Source organism: Strigops habroptila, chromosome 10 (assembly GCF_004027225.2).
Source record: "Strigops habroptila isolate Jane chromosome 10, bStrHab1.2.pri, whole genome shotgun sequence".
Classification (NCBI taxonomy): Eukaryota; Metazoa; Chordata; class Aves; order Psittaciformes; family Psittacidae; genus Strigops; species Strigops habroptila.
In genome coordinates this window covers 9,181,222-9,205,658 of record NC_046359.1, presented here as the reverse complement: position 1 = coordinate 9,205,658, position 24,437 = coordinate 9,181,222, and the positions used below count along the sequence as shown (strand labels likewise).

General features: G+C 37.4%; 1 protein-coding gene across 4 annotated transcripts in view; it reads right to left on the bottom strand.

Annotated features, from left to right (window-relative positions):
- Positions 1–21,453, bottom strand: part of PACRG (parkin coregulated) — a 230,906-nt gene extending 209,453 nt beyond the window's left edge. Inside the window, exons 1-2 of one of the 4 annotated variants that reach the window (XM_030499720.1) lie at positions 21,127–21,453; positions 20,356–20,543 (exon numbers count right to left, since the gene is read on the bottom strand). In XM_030499720.1, coding sequence (XP_030355580.1) covers positions 20,356–20,543; positions 21,127–21,406 — 468 coding nt within the window. In that variant the 5' untranslated portion in view covers positions 21,407–21,453. Of the gene's footprint in view, positions 1–20,355; positions 20,544–20,794; positions 21,095–21,126 lie in introns of those variants that run through there. The other 3 variants (XM_030499722.1, XM_030499721.1, XM_030499723.1) reach the window with 3 other exon arrangements.
- Between the last annotated feature and the right edge of the window lie 2,984 nt (positions 21,454–24,437).

Genomic DNA, 24,437 nt, shown 5'->3' with positions numbered 1-24,437 from the left:
AATATTTTAGTGAACTGTGTATTCTATGGCAGCTTCCCAAATACAAAAATCTATAGGAGTCAGCATTAATCTTTTATAGGTTTGCATAAATCTTTACCGGGGTTATTCCAGTTATGCTAATCACAGAACTTTTAAATAGAATGGTAACTGTGGTTAATCCTCAATTTTCCTTTTCTTGCTTTTTTCACTCTACTAAATTTCGTAAGTATATCCTGATTTACAGTATTTTCATCAATGTAACATGCGTCTCAGTATAGGATATGTAATTAGCCTTCAAGAAGACTTCAAGAATAGATTTGTCTGGATGACTACTATTTGGAGAAATGTTATAAAACAACAAATTGAAATTAGATCTACAGAGTAACTGAAGTTCATTCCTTCTCATACACAGCTAAGTGAATAGCTTAGTAAAGATCACTACCTCAAGATACTAGAAGTAGCAGAATTCACAATGAATGGAATATTCTTTTTTTCTTTCCTCACTGACCACCTAAGAATGTCATATCACAGGAAAAAAGCTATTTGGACAGTCAGTTGCTTAGCACCCTCACAATTACAAGTGTTCATAAATGAGAAAAATACTCATGTAAGTTTAAAGACAGTGGAACGGCAGAAAAATAATCTATTTTTTTAAATAATTCTTATTGCTCAGGTTAGATATAAGGAAGAAGTTCTTTACCGTGAGGGTGGTGAGGCACTGGAATGGATTGCGCAGAGAAGTTGTGGCTGCACCACCCCTGGCAGCGTTCAAGGACAGGTTGGGCAGAGCCTTGGGCAACATGGTCTAGGATGAGGTGTCCCTGCCCATGGCGAGGGGTTGGAACCAGATGATCTTAAGGTCCTTTCCAACCCTAACTATTCTATGATTCTATGATTCTTATTTAACAAAGCAGTCATCTAAACAAGCTAGTGATTCAAATCAAAGCCAGTCATATGTCTCGATCCTTGAGTATGTATAGTTGTTATTGTATATGTTGCTAACTTCTGTAACCTTTATAAATGAAGGCAATAGCATGTGTTCAAAGAAAGAGTTGTGCATGCTTTCCTTAATTGGTAATCTCACTATAGAATCATCAACTAGAATTTGAAAAGTAGAGTTGAGTTATATTACTTTATGACAGCAATTTATGTGGCAATACCCTACTTTGAAGAAATTACTCAAAAAAAAAAAATAGGTATAGGTGCAGAAATATAGTACAGAATTAACAAATGAGGGCAGAAAGTGAAAGTACATTGTTTAGATAAAAGCCCCACCTTATTTCCAGGTACCTATGAACCAGTTTTTGCTTTTTCCATATGACGGCTGGTTTTGAAACCTTCTAATTCTGCTCAATTCTAAACCGTGGAAATCAAACACTGGGGTTCTTGTGAGATTTTTAATATTATCACATGAATAATCCTCCCTAAACTCATATACACACACACACACATATATATATATAAAACAATTATATGAACTACTCAGAGCTATCAACTAAGAATACTAGCTTAAGACGTCAATAATTTTTTTTTTTTGGCTAATAAAACATTCCAATGTGCCTGATAAGGGGGAAAAAAAAAAGTTGAAATTAGAATTCTCAAAATAAGTTGATCCAACATTGAAATAATTTATATTTGAAGGATAAAGATAATGAAAGAGTAGTCGAGGTTCAGTTTTTCCAAAAGTAATGTATCTTTTCTCAGAAGAAATGTTATTGCTTATGCTCCATTTCAGCTGCCTCCATTTAGAATTAGTATTTTTAGAGAAAGTTTATTTAATCATTGTTAGCAATACAGTCAATCAAAAGTTTATGTAAGATTTTTTCATAACTATTTTTAAGACCCCATATATTCTTAGCATAGTAGCTGCATGTCAGGTTTTAAAAAATGAACACTTACAAAAAACATGTAATTTAATTTTGTAACTGAAGATTTCAAAAACTGCCTTTTTTCACCAAAACTGTAATAAAAATATACATCAAACAGTTTTCCATTTACAGACAAGCAACAGAAGAAGGAAAAACTGTTGCTTGTACTAATGATTACTTATTGCCTCTTGATAGCTAGAAAAGCAGTAAACATCCATACAGCATCCTGTATGAATTATTTATGTGTATACCTTAAAAAAATTAATTTTAAAACCATTAAGTGTACTTTGGCCTTAACAAATTTGGTGAGATATCATACAACTGTATTTTAACCCCTGGGCTCCAGGAAAGGAATTGGTACCCTGGTTTTCCTGTTTAGTTAGCCCTTTGGAATGTTAAATAGTCCTTCAAGGGCAAGTTTAAAGAATTCTACAGTGGTAATATAGAAAAAGAAATTGTCCTAAGAATAGGGACACTTCCAAACTACAGTTTCCTACTGTTTTGTACTCTCTCTCATGGTACCCAACACCACAGTAACCTCATGTCTTATGACCTTGCCTTGCTCAGTTTATCTCTCTCTCTTCCTTTGGAAACTAGGTTTAAAAGCACAGAAAACATTTTTGTGGAAAGAAGGGTGGATCAACAAAAAAATAATTTGGAAGCATATGTTAGAGAGCATACACACGAGGAAGAGTGTCATATTCTTTAAATATGTGCTGAAGGTAGCTTGTTCTGCAGTCAGAGAGTAAGATGGAAGTTGAACAACCAGCAAGTTGAATTGGTAGAAGAAAAATGCTACAATATTAAAAACTGGGGGCTTCAGTCATAAGAAAGGACAGGTAACTCACAGCTTTTCTCTTCTCAATTTGCCTCTTTAGAACTACTGAACGAAAATGGAACAAGATCTGTGAACAGCATCAGCCAGAAGTAGTCTAAATAGCATGAATCACAAAGATAATCAGACAAAATGAAAAAATCTTTATGCTATGAAGAATTCTGCAAGCTTCAACAGAATGAACGTGCAAAATTCATAAGTATTATTATCTGATAAATGTAAGTCCAATCTGCATACAGTAAAGATGTAAATGCAAGGGTAGCCATCACCATAACGAGTTTGAGTTACATTATATTTTTATAACAGGAACTTTACTATGTTTTCTAAAATTTGCTTTGTTCATAACACTTAGCAGCTTAGAATTTTACAACTAGAAATTCTTGTCTTCATTGCATGTATGGACACAGCAAAGGTAAATAAAGTTAGATATGTACTTCATTAATTATTATCATCATCAGCATTTTATGATTAAATAAATTTTAGCATTCCTGAACAGTTATTTTCCCAAACAACTGAAAATGCGTTTGACATACATTTCTAAAATATTAATTTCCTAGATGCTTGCTTGTTAGATTTTGTCACATTTGTATACATACAGTGATTGAGCAAAAGATTTTACTGTTGCAAAGTAAAGTAGTAATGTAAAACTAGCAGATTAATATTCATAGAATCACAGAATGGTTTGGGTTGGAAGGGACCTTAAAGATCACCTAATTCCAACTCGCCTGCCATGGGCAGGGATACCTGCCACTAGAGCAGATTGCTCAAAGCCACATCCAGCTTGGCCTTGCACACTGCCAGGGGTGGGGCAGCCACAGCTTCTCTGGGCAACCTCATAGGAGTTGTGTGCCAGTGTCTCACCACCCTAACAGTGGAGAATTTCTTCCTTATCTGATCTAAATCTTCCCTTTTTTCAGCTTAAAGCCATTCCCTTTTGTCCTATCACTACATGCATTTGTAAGAAGTCCCTCTCCAGCTTTCCTATAGGCCCCTTTTAGGTACTGGAATACTGCTATAAGGACTCACCTGGAGCCTTTTTTTCTCCAGGCTGAACAATCTTAAAGAAAATATAAAATAATAAAATACAAAAATATTGTACATGCAATCTCTTTTCTGACCCTTCTGTGTCTAGCCTGAGGACTGAATCATAAAAATAATTGCACTGTAACATTATTAAAAATTATAGCATACTATAAATGCACAAAGAAGCAGCAATTATGGTATTATGGGCAATCTGGAATCTGGCATTTCCTAATTTTGGTATATGTTACAACTATTATAGTATTTGTTCCTATGTAATCCCTCTTATGTGCTTTGTTAAAAGTAAAAGCAAACAGGCAAACAGTCCTACCTGTGACAAATGAAAACAACTGACTCCACTCTCTTTTCCTCCTCCACTTCTCATTGGTTTTGTTGGAATATTAAGATACCTTCATGACCATATGATGCTTGTGTCAGAGGCAGAAAAGGAGGAAAAGGGCAGGGAAACTATATGCAGGAACAAAATGCCCTGGACATGGGGAAACAGTTACTGGGAGTGGGAACTGAGCTTTTCTTCTTCTGCAGACAGTTCTATCAGGGGCAGGATAAAGCCAAGTTCTGAAGACAGGACAGTTTGGCTTGTTTTGGCTCCTGTCCCAACCCTTCCAATACAGAGCAGCTCAGAGAGCTCTCAAGCGTTTGCTTCAGCAGAGAGGCCTGTCTGCCTTCAAGTTTGGTGCAGTATTATTCTGGTAGTTGGCCACAGTTGTTTTGCAAGTAAAACAGGAAATCTCAACATTCAAGTTTATGTATCAGCAAAAGCTGAAGAGAATTTTATGTTACAAAAACCACACCACAGCCTGAAGGTTTTATTTACAACAAATTAAAGATCTGCAAACACTGTAAATGTGACAGCTTCTCAAGGAAAAGAATGTAAGGATCTATTAAAATGGAAAAGGTTATGCCATCTAAGTATTAGGGTTGCTAGGATTGCCCCTATTAGCTAACAAGCTATGCTACGAAGGCTGTAAGAAGAGGGAGCGCAAGAAATACTGCCATTATGAACTCTTTCTTTTAAAAAACTGTAACTAGGGAAAAACAATCTTTGGGCTAAATTTTCTCATAATTTTCTTCTAAGCTAAAAGGTTCACCTCTTTACAATACTTAATAATTATCTCTGCGCATCTATACAACCTAATTAGTTATGTGAGCATGGTAATAAATGATGATAAATTTGTTTTAAGATTGCACACACATTTTCCCATCCGTGTGTCTGAAAATGCCTTAGTTTGTTTTTTAAATTATCAACAGAAGTTATTTATATTTGTACAGGCATCTGTATCAAGTATCTGCATAACTAACTACATGTATTTATAATTTAGCAACATATTATATATATTAATACACATCATATTAAACATAACTAGACATATGTTAAAAACCAGATAGACCTATGTTGTGGAGGTGCTCCACTGTGAGAAGGATTATCCCAGCACATGGAAGCACACCATGTACCAGCATTCACTGAGCTGACACAGGTAGTGGAACTGTCAATAGGACTGCAGTTTCCGGCACAAAAATGTTCGTCTGATTCCCCAGCACTAACTGCAGAAGCTTCCCTGCACCGAACTTCAGCAGCATGAAATTTCACGTTCTTGCTCATGCTGAAATCAAATTAATGAAGCACAGGAAAATAACAGCTTCCATGTATCTTATTTCCTTTTTTTCATTAAATACTTGTGCAAAAGCCTTACAAATGCAAACTCTGATGGAAATCTATACCCACCACCTAACTCCTGTAGAAGCATAGTAAGTGATCAAGCAAACATTACTAGAAGAGCATTATAGTAAATATATTATTCATTCATAGGTTACTTGGAGTATAATTAAAATGAATATTTTGATGAAGATACATTATTTACCGTGTTGAATTTTTTATAAATAATCTCAAAACATAATACCATTTTTCATGATTTAAAGGAAAAGACCTCATTCCTTGGCAACATTTAGAGAAAATACAGACAGAAAATCTAGCATCTTAACATTCTGTAGTAGAATATTAGGCTTTTTTAGCCCTACTTATATTTTACCTTATCCACAACAGTGAGAAAAAGTTGTGTATATACGATTACTATTTGTTGAGTTAGGTTGGTGGCTCTATTTAGTTCTGAGTTACCACACAAGCCATCATTACGACTGTCTTCCCTTAAATTTTTTCAAGTTTTTAGAGTTAATTCTTATAAATTAACCTATAACAAAGTGGAATGGATCATTACCTATACATCTGCTCAAATGCAATGATATTTTATAATAGAAACTTCAAACTATAGGTTTTAAACATTATTATTTTACTGATTTGGAGGTAAGTTTCAAATTGCATTAGAAATTTGAACATAACTGTTTTAAATAAAAAGTAGAGGGTTTTAGAGAGATGGTAAAATTAAAAAAGATTAACCACTGGCCTTTCTCTTTACTGAATAACTTTCTGACAACCACGCAACTCCAGAAGTCTATAAGATGTGATCCATTAAACACATGCAGAAAAGTTGCTTGATGCATTTTTCTCCTAAATATTATTTCAAATGAAATTAAAATATGATACTTCTCAATTATGCTTGATTCAAGCACATAAACATTTCCTTTATGCAATGTGATCTGATTACCAGAGATAAAGTCCTGAATGTGAATCACACACTGTGAAAAATGTTATTCAGTATTTCATAGAAATGCTTAGGCTGCAAGAATTTAATAACAGAAGAACATCTTCAGGATGCTAGTTATTATGAGGTAATAACTCGGAGAATTAGTAACACTTGGCTTCTGCCATGTAGCTCTAGGGATGCTTTGTTTATTTCATATTCACTGTAATTTGTTGCTCAATTATACCCCTGCTCACTTGTAACTGCGGTCCTTTTGGTCAAAAGCGAACCAAATGTCCAGTATACACTGCCACCATCTTACTATAACCACTGAAATAGTAACGAAAGAATGGCTAATATGATTATACGGTGCTGAAGCATTATACAGAAGACGACTGCTACTCTTTATACCTCATCAAGTCAGACTATCACGACAAGACTATAACAAAAAGTCAGACTGTAATGATAGAAAAAGAGTAAGTAATTCTTCCCTTAGGCTAGTTAGGGAATAAAGACTGGTTACCAAACTTTTCCACAGGTTTTTTCTATTTATGTTCCTATACCTGACAGATTTTATAAAATTCTAATGAAATCATGTTCAGAAAGATGACAAAAAGCAAAAGGCCAACTTCCAACAGAATAAAATCAACAGAAGCCAAGATATACAATAGTACAGGAAGCTTGAAAGGTTACATGTATAAAATAGTAAGCTTGCTTTCATTAAGAAGAATGAAGGAAATACCAGAGCCATTTTCTGCAGTTATCTTCCTTCCACAGAGTTTAGTAAAGTAGGTCTGTTTTACCTGATGCCTCAAAACTGAATTTTCCAATGATGTTGGTTAATTTATTCATCTAGCTTTGTTCTAATTTACCAATATAACAGTATATTCAGCCAACATTATTCTAATCACCATCAAATATAATTACAATAATATAGCTAAGCAGCAGATACCCATATGTCCTTCTCCACACAGAAAAGCCAATCATTAACAAGTTCCTTCCAACCTAGATCCTGGAGTTCTAAGTGAAAAATAGCTAGTATTCAAATGCCACAAAACTGTGAAAGCATTTCAAACACTGCATTGTAATATTTATTGGTGCTGTTAGAATGCTGAAATTGTATTACATAACCAGAAATCTACATAACCTACAAATGTGTAGTAAAATCTGTGTGGCCCTATTAATACTAATTATGTTGCTGCTCCTTCTTGCATTACGGAAATAAATGTATTTATTTTTTTTTTTAGATTGAAGTTTTACATAATAAGTACAGAAAGACCTGCACAATTTCAGTAGTAATAATAGATATAAGATACACTGATCATAGAGCAATAATAGTGATATGAAAAAGTCAGATTTATAGTCTTCATATTCATCACATTAGGACAAGATATGCGATTCGCCTCTTCAAGAAATGGTGGAGAATGAGATTATATTAAAATATAGTAAAAGACATAGAAGTATAAAAGTATAAAAGTAGTGTGTCAGTTGGTTTTTATTTTCAAGGATCAGGGAGACGATGCAGAAATGAGTTCATGCATGGACCCATGTTCTTAATGAGGTGGAGACATCCACAAATGTGTAGCATGGCATCTAATGCCATTTGGCAGTCTACATCCCAATCACTTCAAGTGAGTTCCATGAGAAACTGACCACAAGGAGGGTGGAAAATGGTGGACTGTTGGGCCCAAAGAATAGAAGTTAACTGACCAAGTGGTAGGGTTGAAGCATTCTTCAGAGTTCAGTACTGAGCTATTTAACATCTCATTAAGAAGCTGGACTATGGGACAGAATGTATCCTGAGAGACTTTGTGAGCAACATCAAGTCTGGAGGGGCATTCAAAAATATCTTGACAGCAATTTCAAAGTTCAGCAACAGTAAATGCGAAGTTCTGCACTGGACCAGTTCAGGCCAGGCACGTAGCAGAAAAGATTGGGCAACTTAGCAGAAAAGATCTTGGGGATCCCCGCGAACAACAATATGAACAGCTGTATACCCTTGTGGCAGAGATGAGGCAACAGTATTCTACAGACACTGATATGTTGAGCAAGGCTGGTGGAAGGCCACCAATATGAAGAGAAGGCTGGAGCACGACTCCTGAGGAGAGGCTGAGAGAAACAGTTTGCCCAGCCTGAAGAAGAGGAAGCTTAACAAGATTCTCATTGCTGTCTTCAGTTACCCAGCATGAGCGCATGGTAGAGATGAGTGAAGCTCTTCCCAGAGATGCATGACAAAAAGAGAAGAGGCAATGGTCACAAACTGCAATAACGAAAATTCTGACTAGACAGTAGAAAAAAACTTTTTCACAATGAAGGCAGTCATTGGAACAGGTTATCCAAATATGATGTAGAATCTGCATCCTTGAAGACAATCAAAGCCCATCTGGACAAAGCCCTGAGCAGCCTAATGTAATCTGAACATAATCTGAATCTAAATAATATTTTTCAAACCAAAATAAAAAATTAGTTGCTAATGCTCAGGTTGAAAAAATCCTTTTAGTCTAAATGTTCTGTTCAGCTACTACATAATACAGAATTTTATTTTGGGAAAAAAATGATCATAAAAATAATTTAGAAAAAACAAACCAAAGTATCTTCATAGAATTCGAATTCTCTGCCAGTGACCTCAATCTGGGCAGTCAGGCTTTCAGACTTGGTAACAGCTTTCATAGTGCATTAGTCTTGCTTGTGAACTATTTCCTCTCTGGCACAGCTAAGAGGAAGATATCCTTGCTTACTTCATTAAAACTATCAGCGGTGTTTGACACTGAAGATCAGCATGTGCTGCTGACTTGCCTGGGAGACTGACAGAAATGAATCAGTCACCCTGAACTGGATAGGTCAATTCCTATCAGTCAGCTTCAAGACAATTCTGAGGGGTGGTTTCTTTCCAGCCCTGAAAGCCCTTATTTGTGTGATGCTACAAGGATTGGTCCTACCTCTCATTTTAACACAAAACTATGAGAGGTCTTGACACAACAAACCTTCTGTGGCAACAGAAACTAGCAGATTCCTTACTTTATTTCATTCCTGCAAACACAGATGGACTTCAGACCTAAGGCCCTCGTGAAAAAAACTGGATGTATTGTTAAAAAATGCCTGGAGTGAGAGAAAGAAAGGTGTGGTACTGGGAATAAGAGACCATTAGAAAATACAGAGGACCAAATGCTGCCGAAAGATTTAATGAGGTACATGCATATATTTCTTGTGGCTGTGCTGGAAAGGAAAAGGTTTATCATGAATACTAGTAAGCCCTGAATGCCATAAACAAGACTGAAGAGCTGGCCAAAACTAAGTTACGTAGGCCCTCCTGATTCTTCACTGAGCATCAATCCACAAACAATGCCACCAGCCATACATACACACATACCCTCGCACCATCTTTGCTTTCATATTTTCCAGTTATACATTGATGCTATAATCAACATGTTAATTTTCAATATGGAATATTGCAAACACTGTACCTAATATGACTGACTTAAAAAATTCAGTTTGGTCTATCATTCTCAAGCTTTTTATACCATACTTCAAAAAATTTAAAGAGTTTAAAGGATAAGAATGTGCATCTTAGTTTTAGGTGACTAAATAAAAGTCCTGCTTGGCAGGTTCATTTAAATCTTTTTTCTTTTTTTTCCTGTTCAGATGAAGGAGTTATATTTTAATAGCTGAGGTTTGGGTTTAGCACAAACAGAAAAGCAAACTGTCCTTATTGGCTTATTGATACTTGTTCCCTACACTTTAGTCAAAGTCCTCAGCCATCAGTCTCTTTTCAATTTTTGGTAGGCCATGGAAAGCATATCTAGGCATTAAAAAGTAACATTTTAATGTAGGACATGAATCTATTTAGAACACTAAATTAAAAAAAACCTCTATATACCCCAAAAAAATGAAATTAAGTATCCAATACAAATTCCTATGCCAGTACTAAAATTCTGGCTTCTCGAAACATATAAAAATTACCATAGCTTTCACCAAGACATTTCATTTAGCACCTTACGATAAATTAAAGTTGTCACTAAATATTTATGTTCCATAACTCTATTAACTGAACTCACAGATCACTGAATAAATGCTCTTTTAAAAAAATGCAAAATGGATTCTTATCAATGTGGTAAGAATTTATTATCCCATGATACCATCTTACCTCTGTCATTCATACCTTTTTATCTCTAAAATAAAGTAAGTTTTCTAATGGTAATTTTCCATAAAATGCCTCTTCTTGGAAGAATTCCTATTATTATTCTTCCCAAGATACAGTATTGTACGTAAGAGCTGGGAAATTAAGTAGTACTTCCGTCTTATAAATTGTCCTTTACCTACATAAGTAGCAAGAACACTTTAGTCTCCCAGATTTACTCATATAGAAAACATAAATTACAAATCCATATTTTATATTAATGGTCATTGATAAAACTCAAGTTCTTGTCTCATTCTCAGTCACATGTGAACACAGATATTGGATTTATACACAAAGTAGTTGTTTTCTCCATACCTTTTATTTTTATCTACTACTTTGTTCTATTTTATTTCAAGAATTTATTGTTGCAAATCTGATTTCCATTAACACTACACAAATGTTTCCTATAATAAACTCTTCAATATATATTAGAATGTTTAGTCTCACTAGTAGCTTCGCAGGTGCAGTCCTTGACTGTATATCTGCTAACTAAAAGTGTTACATGATTACTAGTTTCCGGTGTTTACACATGTATGTTACCAGAAGACATTTAGCAAAGTTTGAGAAAAGTTTCTTAACTAAGTCATATTTTTTAATTAAAATCATGTTTCTAGTACATTAAAATCAGGTGGTTAAACAATAGGACCAAATCAACAATATACTTACTGGTTAATTAAAAAACTTAGTAACAGATTCTTTAACCTTTAGTTATGTGGAATAACACCTACAAGTTAAACGTGGAAGCCAGAAAGCTGGACAGAGGTTTCTCCTCTATCATCATGGGAAGAGAACTTCAACTTTCTAATGAAGTGACAAAAAGGATCTGCTTCAGATACTCTGATTCTACAAGAAGTTCTGCATTGTGCTGCTGATGCACCCTGCTGTCTACTTTGGTGATACTACCAGTCACTTCACTGGAAAAACACTGAAGTCTCTAATGTTTTTGTCGTTCCAAACCTGAAGCCTAGTCTCTGAGTCAGATACTTTATTTTTGCAATAGAATTATGTAAATAAGTTATTAAGTTTTCAGACATTTTGCTTCATCTTCAAGCAATGGTTTCTGATTGAAAGGAATTCAATTTTTTTCTTGCTTGTATGCTTCAGTTGTGATATTGCAATATTGCAAAACTGCAATTTTATTTAGTTCCTTTGTTATATCTTTTTTTTTTGCCTGGCAAACAGAATGAATGCATACGGGTATCCTTTCTAGAACAGCTTCATAAGGAAACAAGGCTTATGCATCCATGCTGTGTGTACACTTGCCTGCCTTCGTTCCTAAAGAATGTGAATCTGTTGGTCATTTGCAACTGAATTTGAGAAAAAGGCAGACTTCAAGTATAAACAGTTGCCTTTACGTTTTATGGAAATAACGAAGAACAGATAAAGAATGCTGCAATCAAAAGGCTTGTCTGTAGTTATTAGACACCAAACACATTATTAAATATCAGCAGAAAAAGCTTAATTTTGATACTGATCAACCAGAAAACAGAAAAACCCCTGCAGGATACCAGGCTTTGTTAGTGCAATGTGGTTTTTTTTTTGCTTTGTGGGTTTTTATGTAGCGCATAATCTTCCAGTGGTTAGGCTGCAAATGTTACACAGCTTTAGAGAGTCATTTTAAAACCACAAGAACCATGACAGTATTTATGAAGGTCTCCCTCAGAAACACATCTAATTTCCTTTCTTTGCAAAAACATGATACAAAATTATCATTTTAATCAAACAGTTTGTAACTTGCAAGAAAAGAAGATGCCATAATAGCTTCTTCAATTGATATCTTGTGAACTACTCTGTCTCTAAGAGTGGGTCTATGGGACCCTGAAGTAAAGTCAACATACATCTAAAGCAGTCAATTAGAGAGGGATGATGAAAATCATGAAACAGAATGCAGAAACGAAGAATAAAGAAGCCTGAAAATACAGGCTAAATGAGATAGTACTAGATACTACAGAATCCCCCCATATAATGAACATATTACACTAATAATAATGTAATATTTACATTACAATATTTTCTAGATACCTAATCAAAGACTTTTGTCCCATCGAGTCATGCACAATACAAACCCAAAGTGAAAAATACAGTCCAACAATTCACACCAGCCCCCAACATCAGGGTAATTCTAGGAGCCTAAGTTAGGCTCTGAACCCAGGCTCCTTCAACTGTTGGTGAAGAGAATGAGCCACTTCAGCAATTCAAAAAGATTAAGTGCTAGGAAGAGACACTAAATACCTACAGGACGCCGAATACAGGGATATAGGTGAATTTCCATTCCTCTTTGGAGTTCAGTCACTTGAATCAAGACTATAAAATTGATATACGTACCTATTGAAAACGCAGACCATGAAATTCTTTTCCAAAGACTAAAACCTGCTTTCAGGAAGGCCCCTTAAATAATATTTCCAATTTTGCACATTTGTTTAGGAGTTAGAACACAAGCTCGGGAGGTGGTAACTTTGTTCATTTCTCTTTCCAGTTCACAAAATTTCAAGTCTACAACTTTCACTTCCCAGCAGCATATCCTGATTATCCAACTACAAACCTATCTTTGCCCAGTAGGCCACATGAGTTAAGAACATGAAAGTTAAGATTTTAGAAGAACTTCTTACACAAGGGAGTTTACCTCCAGTCTACTGGGAAGAGCATTCAGTTAGAAGTCACCTGATGTGTCTCTAGCTTTTCTGACGTATGAACTCCAACCTGTGACTTCAAGCAGATAAGATCACACGCACATCTCAACTAGAGCTGCTTTCAGAGGAACTGTTTTGGCAATCAGTACAAACATTTTGCTTGTATTTTACAAGTTGAGAAATGCTTAGCCATGTAGTTGGCTAAACACTGGTCCTAAACACGCCATCAGGCAAGCTTTTTAATAATCAATGTTAAAAAAGTATTAACTTAAAACTAGTAAAAACAAAGAATATTTAGTGCTATAGCAGAACAAGAGCTCATAGTGTTCCACTTGCCAGAAGCAAAACAACAAATAGGATAAAATATGGGGAATAATCACCTAAATCCTACTTAAAGATGACCTGCTAAAGAACAAATTAAGGAATATCAAATACACGAAAGAAAATAATCTAGAGTTAACTGATTTATTTGTGGCAATTTTGTGATTGTGTCTGCAAATGTATTTTAATATACCCTTCCAATACATGCTTTGTTATTACTGTCTAGTGGAACACTGTACAAGAGGAAGAATTGCTCTATTGCAAGTAATGGGCCATTTCTTTTCTCACCTAAGCTGAAAAAAAATTCAATTCTATCCCATGACAGGGAAAAGTCAAAATGACAATGCAAACAAAAGTAACCCTGTTAAAACCCAGTAATTTCCTCAACCAGAATTTATATCCAAAAATGTTGTATACTATTGGCAGGTACAGTATTATCAATAGTTGACACACAGTTAACATTTCTAAAATAAAGATTCCTTTGTCAGATAACAGTAGACAGAAGAGTTTGTGCAATCTCACACAAGCTTAAATGTGTAACTCGCTTATTTCCACTGATACAGCTAAACTTATTTTTTCTTTTTAAAGTGTTAGATATTATACAGTTTTAGTGTACTGTCTGAATTCTTCATATTGGATAAACAATTGGATGACCAAAAGCCTTCAGATGCTATCAAATATTAAAACTTCATTGTTGTCCTGAACAATATATTGTCATACATGTTAAGCACGTCCAAAGGCATATTAGAAGCTCTTAAAATAATCATGACAAACAGGTTTTAGGTAGAAGTCTGAAGCATGCTAAAACTTCTGCAGATTTTTAAAGACAGTATCTCTCTGTAAGCGGCTGTCTAACTAAAATATTTACACAGTGAAATTAGACTATTTTGTGGCAAATACATATAGGTCTGGACTACAGATTTCTAGTCGTATTGCACTGGTTAAATTAAGCATTGGCACCATTTACAGATAAAATGGACTCTCTGAAGCCACCATTGCCTTAGGGTTGTATTACTTTCTAAAAACCATATCTTCTAGCTCAACTAGAAGTTCCACCTTTCATGCAGAAACCACTTTCTGAATTTGATGGGCTGTATTACACAGGAGATCAAATCAAGATGTATTAATTGTTCCTCTGACCTCAAACTATTAATCTAAAACCTGACAAAACAAATGAAAGGCACAAAAATTAGAAGGGCATGAGATGAGTTAGTAAAACACTGTATAAAAGATGTAAAAAAATCAGCTATTACATGTACGCTTCCTGTGAAAAATATTTTTTTCAGTCATACCTTACAAAGCTGCAATTTAAAATTATAATGAGCTCATTCCTTTGAGATTTTCTTTACAGTAAAAATTATTTCTAGGGTATTTTAATAAGATTGGGGTTGAAGCATTATAAGTACATTCTCTAAAAGGTTTCTAGCCATGTGAAACTGCCCTCCCTGCAAAAAAACCCCACCTGTTGACCATCATTGCAAGAGAAACCAACTGATACATAAAAACCAACACATCTGGAGGCGAAGTAAAGAAAGTCGGAGAAAAAGTGAGCATGGAGCAGTAGATAAGAGTGCAGAGAGAGATCAACAGGTCTGCTTTGGGAAGTAGTAATGTATGTTTTCAACTTCTGTGGAAAAAAAGGTTTATCAAATTCTGGCTACCAGTGTCAGTAAAGTATGCATGCATCTTTGCCTAAATTGTTTCAGCTGAGAAGATACCCGATACAAAACACTAACGTCACGTTAAATCACTAGCTATAGGACAGTAAGAAAAGCCAGGGCATAATTCATTTTTCTAAAGATTTCAATGTAGACCACCACTTTCTTTTCTAAGAAAGTACACAATCATTAGTCTTGAAACAGAAAACTTGGATCATAAAGCATCTCCCCTAATTTTATGCAACAAGACTCACAATGTAAGGAAAGTAATTCATAGCTTTTGGATTATTTAGAACACTTCTAAAATTTGGTCTGCTGAAGAATATTATGTATTGCCTATGCTTATGACTAATGAAATAGGCATCAAAATGTAAGTTTAAAGAGCTGTTCTTTCTCCAAATGGTTGTTACGCAGGAACTTAACAGTATGCCATGCTTGCTTCAAGGCATGCAAGAGTTCTCATTGCACAGTCATTTCTATGGTGTATTTTATAATACATTTTAACTTTGTCACACATTGTGCAGAATTTTTGCATTTACCGCTGTATACAGTTGTTTACTCTAGGCAAATGATAAAAAGTCTTCCACCACAATCCCCCTCAAAGCCCACAATAAACCCCCCCCAAACTAGTCTGGATCCTAAACAGGCTAACGACATTAGCTTTCAACAACACACTACCACATACTTCTCTTACCAACCTGAAAACAAACCTGTCTTCACTCTTTATGTCAAGACCTTGACATCCATCACACTTTACAGAAACATGGATGAAGAGTAATTAATTTTTTTTTTTAAAAGAAAACCCTTGCTTTCAAACACAAGCATGCAAACTGTTAAATGTACATTAAGAAACACCATCACAAATATATGAAAAGCTAAATTATGTTTGCTATCCTACTACAGTTCAGACAGCATTATTACAGCATCAGAATGCTATTTTGTCAAGTAAGAGGCTTGACTGAAGTCCTATAGAAGGTATATCTGGCTCTAGAACTACACTGCTCCCAGGAGCAAGTCCTTTACTTACACGCATTCCCTCTACTTACACACATCAGAAACCAAAATTTGCAACTATAATAAGCATAATATTTGTAATGTATCCAAAGTCAGAATGTAACTAAACATCAGACTTCCATAATGCAGCCTATGTGACAGCATACTGGACCTCTATAACTTCACCTTACCTTACATTGATTTTATTTAAGAAAGAAAGTTATAAGAGAGCAGTACATTTTCCAGGAAAAAAATATGTAACTATAGTATCAAAATTAAAAACTATGCCAAACTGCTTATATGAACATCAAGCATATCAAGGAATCAACTGTTGCTGGGACGAACGACTCAGTCTTTCACAGTACTTTTTCTATCACATTGACTAGAAATTGTATCAATGTACCAACAGTATTGTTTGCTATTATTTTTTGGCTTTGCAGCAATTGTCATTTCAAAATAGCTAAGAAATAGCTTCATGAGAAAACTAAAACCTCCCTGACCCCTTCAAAGCCTTACCAGATACTTCAGTTAAACATAGGCCAGGCATATATATTAACTGGAAGTATCAAATGGGAAAAGAAAGAAAACTTCCATTTCCCTGGTACAGACTCCAGCCCTCTCTGCCTGCAACAAGGCAACAACTGACTTCAGCACATCAGCACATACGTTTGGGGACCACAGCCATAGCAAAGCCCATGTTGGGTTAGTGCTCATCCAGGTCCCCGCTCTGGAAAGTGACATTTAATTCCTCTCCTGTTTTCCCAGCTTTCTCCCACTACTTTCTCTAATGGAAATGCTGCTATGCTATCCCTCCTGTCTTCTTCACCCACTTAAAGCTTCCAATGTCATTTAAGTTACAGCAGTGACAAGGGACAGCATCCAGAGGTTGACAGCTACAGGCACAGCCTGCTGCTTCAATTCCTCACAGCATTCATTGAGTACTGAGCAGCAGTAATCACTGCATACTTGTAAGAGCAGACCATATAAGAATTAGCAGCAGTAGGGATCTCAGCTGATAAGCACGTGTTGCTGCTACCCAAGCGCTTACTCAATTGTATTTATAATGTCAATCTTACATTTACTATGTATTTCACTATTATAACCAGAACAATATGATGTTCTACTGGGTAGCTCTAGAGGCATAGGAAATGCTGACTTTAGATAATTCCCTACTCAGCAATCTTGTTCTGAGATTCCTGTATTAACTATTTGCTATTTTTTTATTCTGAATTCCTAAACTTGCAGCCTAACATCTGAAAACTGAAAAATGCCCACTTCATTCAGTGAAATACCAGACAAAGATACCCACATACTCAGACCACTGAAGGATTTTAACTTGTAGGAAATCTGTAAACACTTAAGACTTTTTCCTCTCATATACGTAAAAAAATTTAGTCTGCCATTTGCTCTTATATATGTTTCAGTTTACAAAGTTTAAAACAGTTTAATTCCAATGCAAGAATTGACAGAATTTGACAATTACCTCTGTAATTGTCTCCAGTTAGAATATTTTATCGACTAGTTCATAAAAAGTGGTTAGTAGAAGAGTCTTGAAACATCACTGTCACAATGTTTTGAAATCGATATACGTTTACCTCCTTTAGGTATGAAATTTAAAACCTTCCAAGGTATTTTTCTACGTAAAATATCCTGAAATGTCAATCCAAACCATGGAGTCTAACTGATGATTTATTATCTATTTTAAGTCATATGACTGAATTATGAAAAAAAGATTTATGGGAGATTCAAGTGTGTAACAGATTTTCATAAACAGAACAGCATGATTTCTTCAGGCTTGAGGACATCTAGCAAACCTTATCATTTTAGCACTGCAACTATGAACAATACCAACCTTTCCCCTCATCTGCAAAAATTAAGGGCTGATTTTAAAGTATTTTAATATAACACGGGCAGTGTGATTAAACCGTGTAAGTTACAGCTCGAAAACATAATATGAAATACAGGCTTTTAGAAGACATTATAGTCTTACGCATTAGTATTTTTCCTGTGTATTCTGCTTTTACATTGTACTTCAATGTGATCATTACAGTAAAAACAAGCATAGAATTGGAAAGGAACATAACTTTATGAGGGGAAATAAAAACCTCCTTGCACTGAAGCTTTTCGTTTTTAGATCTAATGCAACTGAAGTGCCTCATCAATTCAGTTGCATGACTGTGCTCTGGCACAAAGGAGGAGGTACAGATATGTGGCAGAAGCAAGCAGGACTGTAGCAGCCACAACTTCTGTTAGTTTACTGTTACTGAACTGTTAGTCAAGCCTGCACTACCATGAAAAAAGAAATGCTGAGCTCTTTTTAATCTAGGCTTAACCAGTTTAGTTTACTACACAGCCATGCAAAAGTTCATACTACAGAAAGAATAAATGTCCAGGGATGAAAACCACACCTTCAATGCTTAAATACCTGCAGAATTACTCTGCTAGAACTCAGTTTCATAACTGGTTTTAAATGAATTAAGACCACAATGTTGCTGAGAGGGACATTCCCACCCACACAGCATGTGCTGACAACATATTCCTGTTTCCCCTTCTTCTTGCACATGTTAACAGCTGTTAGAGCTATTCCAACCTCCCCTGTAGTTGCAAGAAACACCAATGCAAAAGGGGAGACGGAAGCATGCCATCAGGACAGAGAGGAGGGCAGGGCAGAGGAACTTTGTGGTATCAGCAGCTTCGCTTGCCTCAATACCCAAGACTGCAGTTGGATGCTATTAAACAGACTGGAGTATTTTTCACCAGGATCAGCTCTTTGTCAGCCAATATTGTATAAATGTGGGCACAATAAGGGGCAGCAGAAATAACAGCCTGAAACAGGAAGAAGACATGATTGCCTTCCAGTGCACTGACAGTTTAAATTGGCTCACAGTATTCACTAAAGTGTACTCATAGATTGTATAAAATTGTTGTTGTTAAACTTGAGCAATTCCTCTAAGATGAACATACTACTGGCCAAGTAGTTTATCAAAACATTTAACTTTACTTGACGCCTACTTGCTCCGAAATGTACTGCCTTTTCCAATAAATTAGCTAATACAATAGAAAGGTAAAACCTTTTTCTTGTAAACAATGCTTTAAAAATGCCTTAAAATCAGATCAGAAACTCTTACTGCTACAAGGTAAATAACTAAAGTAGTTTTGGTTACACAATGTGGATGAATATAATGTCAAATCACAAGTTTCAGAGTGTAAACAAATCACATGTTCTCTATGGTTAGGATAAAACCCTTGCTATGAGTTATTATAAAAAGGGCAAAGGGTGAGAAAGTCTTTCTCAACACACATTACTAATGGCTTGAAAGAGGAGTTTAAACAACAATAGTTGAGAAATCATTCCAATACATATGGACTATATACTCCTACATGAGGAACAGAGAGATGAAAATCTGGAACTGTAATCTAAATAACTTTTTTTTTTTCTACTTATAAGCAATTACACCTTGAACTGTGTCCAAATAAAGAAAAATACAATTGAGGAGCTCAAGCATAGAGGTGTGCTCACATTAGTTCATATATTTACATGTCAAACTGCATTCTGTACTAGCTGAAACTTTTTTTATTCCTAGTATCCTACCAAAGTAGACAAATAAAACAATATAAAGCAATTTCAAAGGTCTTTACCTAGTATTTTCACTCATGCACCTCTAAATTTGTTGGGACTGTTACTGAAAGTGAAGCTTGCTGGATCAATTCATCTTTGTCTTTAAACTAAGAGTTGGAGAACTAAAGTTTGTTTTCAGTTTAGTGTTCCCCTATACTGAGTGGAAGCTTTTTATTATTTTTTAAGGTTATTTTTAAAATGAATGTATCTTCTAGATCTTTGCTAGCCTATGTGACATTCACATTAAATTTTGTACCGCACCGTGCCAGTGTATGAAAACACTTTCAAATAATACTACAGTATCACTTGACAGCATTTTGCTAAATGTGAGGTAGTGAGCCTTGCACACAGCTCTGTAGTCTGTCGGTGTAATAGAACATTCATTGCCAATGCAAAACAACACAGAAGAACCATGGTACCAAATTGATATACTTGGAGACAAAGCAACGAAATTTCCACAGGCACAGAGAGTTATCCTACGATAATACTTCCGTAAAGCCTAAAGGTAATTTCAGCAACCAGCAAACTCCAAATAAAGTTTTAGCAACTTACACGCTTTCCTGACATGCTTTATCCTCAGCTCCAGCTCGCTATGCTTCCTGAACATGTGAGAGCAAGTTAATTAATATCACCTCTATGTTAGCAGCAAACATACCACGGTGTTTTTCATCATGGCTTTAATCGTGAATCCCTCGGAGACCTGCTGCTTGCTTTTCTTCACATGCCCCAGGGGCTCCTGCAGCTGCGGGCTCGTCTCACCTGCGGGCTTTGAGGGGCCTGAGCCCTCTTTCTCCTCTACCATCTCCCCACCTGCCTCCACCACGGCAAGATGGAAAAAGCAGACTGGAAAGCAAAGAAACAAACATCAACGCCCCGGACCCACTAAGTTAGAAAAAGCAGCCGGTCTGCCTCCGCTCCCTTGCCAAGCAGCGACACCCTCACACCCACCACCCTTTCCCGCGCCTTCCCTGCCCCTAATGGGCCTCCCCCCCTCAGCCCTCTTCGGCATCGCTCGTCCATTCCCGGCTCTTCACCACCACCTGCTCATCCCGACCCGCCTCTCCCCCGTCCCGTCCCGTCCCACCCCACCTCACCTCACCTCACCACCGCGGGTCCCGCACCGGGGTCGGGCGGCGCCGGCCACCGGCTACCACCGGCTACAGCACGCGTCCCGGGCCTCGCGGCCGTCACTAGGCAACGCGTCAACAACCCGCCGCCTCTGCCGGCGGGCGCCACGCGCGCGGGGGAAGCCCGCGCTTAACCAGAGACACCTCAATGGCAACGCTCCCCGCGCGCTGCCCACCCGCAGGTGCATCCCAAAAGAGGGGCCGCTCCACAGCAATTAACACAAAGTAATTAACACCGGGGGGGCGAAGTGGTGACGTGAGGAGAAAGGGGCGGTGGGAAAAGACAAGAACTACGTTACCCAGAGGGCCCTGCGCCTCGCACGCATGCGCATTCCGCCAGCGGCTGTGGTCTCCCCCCCCTACCCCCCCCCGGCGCCGCTCGCGCTCGTGCGGCCGGCAAGGGTGCGTGTGCACGCGCGCGGCGTGCGTGTCTGTACGTAAGGGTGAGTGGGCGCGGACGCCTCCCCGCCCATGCCCCGCTGTCCTCCCCCGCCGCCGCCATGATAGGTGAGTGAGCGAGCCCGGATGCAGAACCGCCTTTTCCTGCCCGCCCCTTTGCCGCCGCAGCTGCGGGCGCATCGGAGCCGGGAGGCGGCGTGGGCTGGCTTGTCTGCCCTCGATCCCGGTCGGCGTGTCCGGCCGCGCCGCCTCCCGTGGTGCCTCAGCGGGGTGGGCCGCCTGGCACCCCGCTGTGGGAGGCGGGGGCCACCCGTGGGGACGAGCCAGCTCCGCGCACTGCTGGCGGTTGCCGGGGGTCGCCGACTGGGCGGCGCCCTCAGCCCCTTCCGCCTGCGGTACCGCCCCTCTGGCTGAAGCGCTCGGGAGGGCGCGGGGTCAGAGTGTTGGTGTGTCAGTACCCTCCTTTACCCCTGTGGTGGGGGTGACTCATCAGCGGCCTGCCCAGGGTCAGTGGCTGAGGTCGTTTTAAAATTGTTTTTTATTGCCCCTCAGTTTGTCGGTTGTAAATACTGCAGGGTAGGGTTTGTGTCATCTGTGGTGGTTTTTCGTCCTTGCCTGGTGTATATACGTGTTCTTGGTCTGGCACGGTACGTGCTGGGGGTGCTCTGAAAAAGCAGATTAAGCCTAGTCATGTTGGACGTTTGGCTTGATTTGGACGTTTGGTCCTTGATTTGACTTCTGTACCACCTGCTGCTGGTATGACATGTGAATGGGTTGTTTCAGCAGTCGGTTTTCTAATCTTATTTGTAGGATCAATGTGCACCTGGGGAATCCCACAAATCACAGGATCCATTTTGTAGTCCTTGCATCTCGTGACACATTTCATCTTGCTTTCACTTTCTCAATTCTGTGGATTGTTTAAAGTAAAAGCTGTAAAACATAATAGATGTGCTTGTATTTCAAGAACTCCTTGCCTTCCTCAGACTTGCTGTTTCACCTTTAGTGTAGGTGTTACAGTTGCTGTATACATAAGACCTGATCAAACTGAAAAGCATGCATTTGTTGTCAAAGTATTTATTGTTTTTCATATTAAACATGTCAAAAGTGCCCAAGAATCCGATGGGTATTTCAACTAGACATAATATTTTCAAATTATATGTATATGAACGCAGGTATTTGGGAAATGTTCTTTTTCTTTCAGTTTTACAACAGCTAAAAAGAAATAAGCAGTTATGTGTATGGTATTTTCAGTCTGTCTATTTATGTAACTGGTTTCTTTCTAGTGGGATCTACGCAGTTTTCTTGTTAATTTTTTTTTTTTTTTTTTTTTTAAACTTACGTAGCAAAGAATATTTTAAATTAAAGGCTTGGCTTAAGGAAAGCACAGAGGGTCGGGTATTCTACCACCTTTCATCTTGCAATGTGATCTCCTCTGCTGATTTGATGCCTTGCTATAGTATATAAAATACATGTGTTTACAGACCCGCAGTGTGTGTTTGCTTTTTGAATGCTTTAGAAAAATAAGTCGAGTGTACATAAGGGACTGTCCATGTGGTTACAGAGTTGATGCCTCTGGCCCTCATAGTGAAGTCTAAATGTTTACTTACAGCTCATAAAGATAATATTTATGTGACTGAGGAAGTATAATTTCATTTTCACTGTGGCAGATGGAAATGTTTGTGAATATTAATTATGAAATATACATCGCAATTAGTTGCAAATTTATGAACACAGCTTTACATGAGTTGCAACCTTAAATGGTTTAAGTAGCAACCTGTTGGGGGAAGTGGAAGAAAAAAAAGTCAAACACTGAAGATACAAGAATTGTTTTTAAACTATATGATGCTGAGACTTCGTCTAATTTTCTGCTTTCTCAAAAGTCTCCTCGAAACACTTCTGAGTTAGGAATGCCATGGCGATATTGGGGGCAGGAGAGGAAGGGTGAAATAATTTGTGTAATCTGTGCCCAATGTTTTGACCCAAGCATTTAAAGAATTATCCTGTGAAGCACCTGGCATATTTTCCAAAATGTTTTTGTTTTGTATTTTTAGAAATGCTTTGTGTCCTCCTGGGTCCTCTAAGTGTTTGACTGTGCTCATGGTTCTTTTTTGAACTCCCCCCCCCCACTGAAATTTTTTTAAGATATTTTGCTGGGGCAGATCTTTCTCTGTAGCACTTACTGCTCCAGAAGAGGTTAGACAATTGACTTGTATCAATGGCTTTTAATAATCTTCACATGATTTTCCATCCTTCTTTTTATTAATTCTCCTGCCTTGTTAGATTTTTGTTGACTGAACAGAGATTTGTGGAGAAAGATTTGCTTATAAATGGATCTTTGAGTGCTGGCGTATTACCAGAAGGAAAAAAGAAAAAATTAGTATATACTTGTTTTCAGTAAGAGGTTATTCCTTGAGGAAGGCCTTCACAATATGTAACCATTTATTTTCATCTGTGTGAAATCCACATTTAGAATATTGCAACATCAAGTTAATTATGTCGCAGTCCATTTGTGTAGAAATTCCGTGGACAAGTTTATCTGGAAGGTCCATGGCAGCTGCCACTTGCATGGCATTGCAGTGAGTTCATGAGTGCTTCTGGGATTTTAATTCTTGGGTGTATATTTAAAAGTATTTAAGGAGGTAAATGGCAAAGATGACTGTTGCTTTTATAAATATTTTTAGAAGATTGTTCTCTAATGGGCTTCACTTGTAAGTGAAGTTGCCAGAATGATTCCTCAGTGGTCTTTTCACTTATTGGGTATATTGCTTTTTTAAGATTTACAATTTATTTATGTTGCTTGCTGCTTGGCTCTTCTGTTAAGGACTTCAGGAACCTTCTCTATAGAAATTCATTTCATTTGATTTTAATAATTAAAAAAAAATACAAACAAAGGAGTGTTTAAGTTAGTGTTTTTCATTTTGAATAGAGGATGCTATATGTCTGTATTCTGACTGATGCAGGATAGGGATCCTTGCATAAATTACTGACCTTTAGGGAGCCATATTCATGCCACTTTCCATATCTGTAGCAGCCCTGCAAGTTAAATGAGCTCAATATCCACTGCTTGAAGGACATGTGTCACACTTCGTTGTCTTTTGTCAGCCAGTTCTCAAGGGAGTTTGCTGTAGATGAAAGCATTTCTGTGGACAACTTCTGTACTACCTTCTACCTCAAGCTTACAAGACTTCGTGTATATCCAAATTTGTGCCTT